Source organism: Muntiacus reevesi, chromosome 1 (genome assembly GCF_963930625.1).
Source record: "Muntiacus reevesi chromosome 1, mMunRee1.1, whole genome shotgun sequence".
Classification (NCBI taxonomy): domain Eukaryota; kingdom Metazoa; phylum Chordata; class Mammalia; order Artiodactyla; family Cervidae; genus Muntiacus; species Muntiacus reevesi.
The window spans coordinates 158,286,469-158,292,555 of NC_089249.1; the positions used below are offsets into that span (position 1 = coordinate 158,286,469).

A 6,087-nucleotide genomic window follows, 5' to 3' on the forward strand; every position below is an offset into this window, starting at 1 on the left:
AACTTTGGGAGAAGCCATGAATCCCTTTAAGATTTTTTTTTTTTTTTAAAGGGTACTTTTAGGAGGTTCATTCGCCAGCCCTCTGCCAAGTCAATCTGAACCAAGTTAATCATGCCCTACACACACAAATCATTTTCCAAGAAGTTTTCAAAGAAGACATTAGGGAATGGAGACCATGGTGAATGGTGGAAAAATCAGGAACTTTTGATGCCAGGCAGACATAAATTTGAGACTGCAATGTGATATGACAGACTTCCCTGGTGGTCCGATGGCTTAAGACTCTGTGCTCCCAATGCAGAGGGTCTGGGTTTGAACCCTGGTCAGGGAACTAGATACCACATGCCACTACTAAGAGTTCACATGCCTCAAATAAAGATCCCATGTGCCACAACCAAGACCCAGCACAGCCAAAATAAATATTTTTTTAAATGATATGTGAAATGCCCTTGGAAACTCCTGATCTGAAAGAGAAAGGTGGTGATATCTGTTTGACAGTGTTCTTGTTTTAGAAATAATGTAGAGACAATACATCATAGATGTTAACGAAGAATGCAATTGAAGCGGGGCAGTGCAGTGTGGTTCATAGATTTCATACTGACTTGTTTTGGCCACTACGAATCACCATGGCTCATGCATCCTCAGTGACTGTCACTCTTGTGGCTGTGCGCAGTGTCCCACAGAACAGCAGTGCCTTTGGGCACCTAACCCAGGGTCTGGCACATGGTTTTGTTCTGAAATAACAGATAGAGGGATTTTGAGCCCATCACAGGTACTGGCTCAATGTGTCTCCCCACAGCCATTCCCACTGGTGTTGGTGAGACTGAACTTTAGCTTGGTTTGCAAAATGCCCCCCATCAGACACTGCCCTCCTAACAACAAATGAGACACATGGAGCCTTGGACTTTTTAAATCTTTCATTAGGTGACATCCACATGGGCCCTGACCTTGTGTCAATACCACCTCCCTGAGGTCAGCTCTATTTCCTGTTCTGCCCCCGATACCTCCAGCTCCCATCCTCAGTGAGAGGAGGCTACAGTTCTGAAGCAAAGGGCTTGGCATTCAAGCAGTGGTCCCCCTGGGCCATTGTGGGGAGGGAACTGAAGTGGACATTCCTTTGAGGACAGGTGGCCAAAGGGTAGGAGACCGAGTGGTTCAGCATCGGGGGTAGGTTACACAGGGAGAGGGCAGAGGGCACCTCCTGAAAGATGGGAATTGGGAATGGGGAGCTGGCCTGGGGCCGCAGCATTGGGGAAGAAGGTAGGGGCTGCTGTGGGGGAGGCTGCACTGCAGGTTGCAGGGGGCCAGGGGCCTCCACCTTGGGGCTGCTGTCTTGAGCAGCATAGCTCCTGCTCTCAGGGACATCCAGCTCCCAGGGGCGATCTGAACTCTGGATGTCAGTCGCAGTCTTGGTGGAAGCAGGGGTAGGGCCAGTATTGATGGCTGTGTTCATGCCATAGTGCCGTCGCTTGTTAATCCAGTACAACAGCGGGCTGTACGTGAATGTGGCTGCTCTCATCACCTCCACCCACTCCTGGGCACGCTCTTCCCGCCGCAGGTTCTTCCTCCAGTGCAGAAAGAGAATGCAGCTGCCAGTTACCACAGAACACAGCCCCAGGAATCCAAAGTACAGTGACACCCACACTAAAGGCAATAAGAAAAAAGAATAAGCTGGCTGAAAGGTGTAGTTTGGGGAGTCTCAGCTGTTTCTCGTTCCTCTCCTTAGCCCTTTCACCAATCATCCCCTCCACTTATCAAACCAGTCAATCCTAAAGGAAATCAATTCTGAATACTCAATGGAAGGACTGATGCTAAAGCTGAAGCTCCTATACTTTGGCCACTTGATGCGAAGAGACCACTCATTGGAAAAGACGCTGATGCTGGGAAAGATTGAGGGCAGGAGAAGGGGATGACTGAGGATGAGATGGTTGGATGGCATCATTGACTCAACGGACATGAGTTTGAGCAAACTCTGGGAGACAGTGAGGGACAGGAAAGCCTGGTGTGCTGTAATCCATGGGGTCGCAAAGTCGGATACGACTTAGCGACTGAACAACTCCTCCATTTAACCACTCTCTCCATTCCTTCCTATTCTTCTCATTAACTTGCCTCATCATTCTTTTATTCAGTCAAAACAGAATTTTCAGAGAGCTTAAGAGTCCACCTTTAGCCCTTCACAGATAAGGGAAGTAAGGTTTAGAGAAGCATGCTGCCCAGGCTTACTCAAGCCTCTGGATCCCAACCCTGGCCCATCCAAAACATCAGAATAAGAAGCTTCACTGCAGGCAAAGTCCATCAAGAAAGTAGCAGTTTACCAGTGGATGGGACACCAGTATCCCATCCCATTTCGCCAAACCCTAACCATTCAATTGAGATGGTCCTGGGATATTCTCTGGGTAGGCAGAGATACATGGCCTCTGCCCTCAAGAAATCCATGGTTTTCTAGAGTAAACCCTGTCCCAACTCTAATACTCTTCCATGCAGGCTGTCATCACTCCCATCCAGGCAAAAGGTCTTCCCTGAGTGCCCCCAAGCCTAAGGGCACAAAGCAAGCAGCAGGGGTTTGGGGAGGGAGCGCATTTACCACCAGGGAGGCTGAGGTCCTCCCTTTGGGGATCCATACAGTCAAATCTTGGTAACTCACTGGTGGCTCTGGGGAGAGGGAGCTCCCCTACTCATCTGTTTAGCCAATAGGAGTCCCCAGAATGCCCAGACCCCATTGTTCCTTAAAGGCGGGTCACTGAGTTCCGAACACTGAGCATTCAGCGGCAGCATTTATAAAGTCCAATGGAAGGAAGGGACTCCACCAGTGGTGTTTTCTGGACATTGTGCACCTCTACTGCTTGTACCAGGGCCTGACCCACGCTCTGAATTGTTGGTCCTCTACCCCTGACCCACAGAGCAGCCTCCAGGACAGGGTCCTAGGGCCCTCAGCGGCTTTTTGTGTCCCTAGGCTTTAAGAAAAAGTTGATGGATACCTGTCCCAAATGGGGACTGGGACAGGGTACACCCAGAGCAGTGGGCAGCCCTGACCTCAAGTCTTCTATGATTATCACCTCCTTCCTTGGCTCTTACAATCTCTTTTGTTTAATTACTTTCCTTCAGCCAAGTGTTGGCAAATGTTTCTGAGGCATCTGGCCCTATGGGAGCTTCCCACCATCTGTCCCTACATCCCCTTCCAGCCTCACCTTCCTCCCCATCCTTCATACGTTTCCCTTCTGACTAGATGACTCTTCAACAGACCCTGCCCATTCCCATCTCTGGAGCTTTGCTGACACTGCTCCTCCACCTAGGAGTGCCCCACCCCACTCCCCACCTCACCCCATCCTCAAACACCTGCTTATCCTTCAAGGCTCAGCTCAACACCCCATACTCTGTGACAGACAGTTGTTTCCATCAGCTCCCAGAATTTCACCACGTCCAATTTGAAGGCACTTTGAGAACTGTCTAGTCCAACTCCCAGCAGATGCTTGAGTCCTAGAAGCAGATCTCCTCTATGCACCAGTAATCCTTAGGAACTGCTTGGGTCAGGGACTTGCTCATGCCTCCTGAGGTTACGGGCAGCTCAGAAAGCTAAGCCCACGTCAGCCTCCATGTAGGTTGCACCACTAAGCTTAGATTGGATTCTTGGCACCATCTAATTACTTCCCTCTTTAATCCTTCAGCATGGCACCTGGGGATGATGAGCATAGATTTCTCCCCTGGTTCCACTTAATCTGGGCTCTCCTTACTGGCTCCTGCTTTTCAGTCTCCTTTGCTAGTGTGCCTTCTTTTCCCTGGTCTCTAAATGTCAGGTGCCCTAGGACTCAGTCCTCAGCCCTCTATCCACATTCATTCCCTCAGTGATCTCCCCCAGACTCACGGCTTTAAATATCATAGCTACACTGTCAACTCTCACTGTTATACCTCCAGCCCAGATCATTTCTCCAAATTTGACTCATATACCCAAAAGCCTGACTGACATCCTTCCTAGCCCGTCTATTTAGTTACCTCAAACTACCTCATCCAAAACCAAACTCCTGATGGCCCATCTTCCAATACCTAAGCCAGCCTTCCTCCTGTCTGTAAATGGCAACTTCTTTGAGTTGTTCAAGCCAAAAACCTCACAGTCATCCTTGATGCTCTTCATTCTCTCACACCCACATTCACTCCAGTAGCAAAATCTTTAGGCTTTGCTTTCAAGACGTGCCCAGAATCTGACCAGTGTGCCATCACCATCACTCTAGCGCAAGCACCATCCTCTCTCACCTGGTCTCCCCCTATAGTGTGACCAGCCGTCCTCGATTGCCTGGGATTGAGGGAGTTTCCAGGACATAGGAATTTTGATGCTAAAATCAGGGAAATGCCAGGTAAACTAGGACAAATTAGTCACCCTTAGGAGAGTTTCCATCCTTGTCCCCCACGGCCTATATTCCACCAGCAGTCAGAATGATCCTTTTTAAAAGTGGCACTTATAAGCTACCCACTCCAGTATTCTTGGGCTTCCTTTGTGGCTCAGCTGGTAAAGAATCCACCTGCAATGCAGGAGACCTGGGTTCCAAACCTGGGTTGAGAAGATCCCCTGGAGAAGGGAAAGGTTACCCACTCCAGTATTCTGGCCTAGAGAATTCCATGGACTAGTCCATGGGGTTGCAAAGAGTCGGAAACCACTGAGCTACTTTCACTTTCACTATTCAGAACCCATAGTGACTCCCCATCTCACTCAGATTTAAAACCAAAGTCCTCAACCAAAGTCTACAAAGCCCAGAAAAACCAGACTGCCTGTCCCCATGCCTCCTACGCACAGTCACTTCCTTGCTGTTCTACAAGCAGAGCAAGCATGCTCCCGCATCAGGGCCTTTCCACTTGCTGTTCCATCTGGAAGGCTCTTCCCCCAGATATCCATACAGACCATGCCTTATTTCCTTCAGGTCTCTGCTCACATGTCCCCTTATCTCTGTCTCTCTTAGCCTGTTGTTTTTTGCATAACATGTTATTATCACCTAACATTATTTATTTATATTGTGCCTCACCCTACTAGAATGTAAGTTCCATAAATTACTGTAAACAAACACCTAAGGATTTCAGGCAGTCAACTGCTCTGAAAATAAGATAGTGGAATAAAGAATATAAAGTGATGTGGGTGCATCAAGAAAAGTTCCCTTGAGGTGCTGTCTTGTGAACTGAGCCCTAAATGATGGGAAGACAGCCACGTGCAAAGGGAGCAGCCAGTGCAAGGATGCGAAGGCAGGTACAGGCTGGCACACCTAAAGGACTTGCTGATATCAAAGTTCACCACACTACTCCCAACACAGGCCAGGGCCTGGGGTCCATCTCCGAAACTAAAGATTGAGCTGAGCAGAGTTGAAAGTGCTGTCCCTGCCTCTGAGAGGTACACCATTCAAGAGGGGCTTCTATCAGGTAAGTCCCAGACAGGAGGAATTTCTTGAGGACAGACGGATTGGTGCGATCACAGGGGGGCCTGCTCCAGGTGAGACACAGGTATTGATGTCACTGTCCAAGTCCAGGGGATGAAGAAGATGATGGCATTGGGTGGAGAGACAGCGTTCCAGGTATAAGGACTTGTCGAGAACAAACCCAGGTGTCTCTCTGGGGAGAAGAGTAGTTCAGTTTGGCTGGAGTTCAAGGTAGGTGTCAGGAAGCAGAAGATGACAAGACCTCAAAAACAGCTGGAATCTCGAAAAGAATTCAGTTTGGGGGCAAATCTCTTAATGATTCTCAGCTTCAGTTTCCTCGCCTGTATAATGGGGATGAAACCTGGGCTCACGTGCTATGAATCAGCCTCCTGCACATAAAAACGCTCAGTAAAGAGACGCTGCTGCTGTGATTAACAGCTGATGAAAGGGCCTTCCATGCTGAAGGACGACGACTCCAGCGTGTGCCTAAAGAATTTAAAAGGCAGCAGGCACGGTGGGGACCAGCAGGTCTGAGCAGCTTTCAAGAGGAGACGGCGGGCAATGGCTGCTGGTCGGGAGAAGGCGGGCGGGGGCGCTAGAGCCGCGGAACACGCGGGCGGGGGCGGGGGCGGGGGCAGGAGCAGCGAATGCCCTGCCCCCAACCAAGCCTTTCCCCGGCGCCCGGAACATTGAA

The 6,087-nt window shown here is 49.7% G+C and overlaps 1 protein-coding gene across 1 annotated transcript; it reads right to left on the minus strand.

Annotated features, from left to right (window-relative positions):
* Positions 1-1,030: 1,030 nt before the first annotated feature.
* On the minus strand, positions 1,031-2,618 carry TEX38 (testis expressed 38). Its single transcript, XM_065929297.1, has 2 exons — positions 2,582-2,618; positions 1,031-1,641 (listed from the first exon to the last, which is right to left on the minus strand). The coding sequence occupies exons 1-2, from the start codon at positions 2,616-2,618 to the stop codon at positions 1,031-1,033; spliced, it is 648 nt and encodes a 215-aa protein (XP_065785369.1).
* Positions 2,619-6,087: the final 3,469 nt, after the last annotated feature.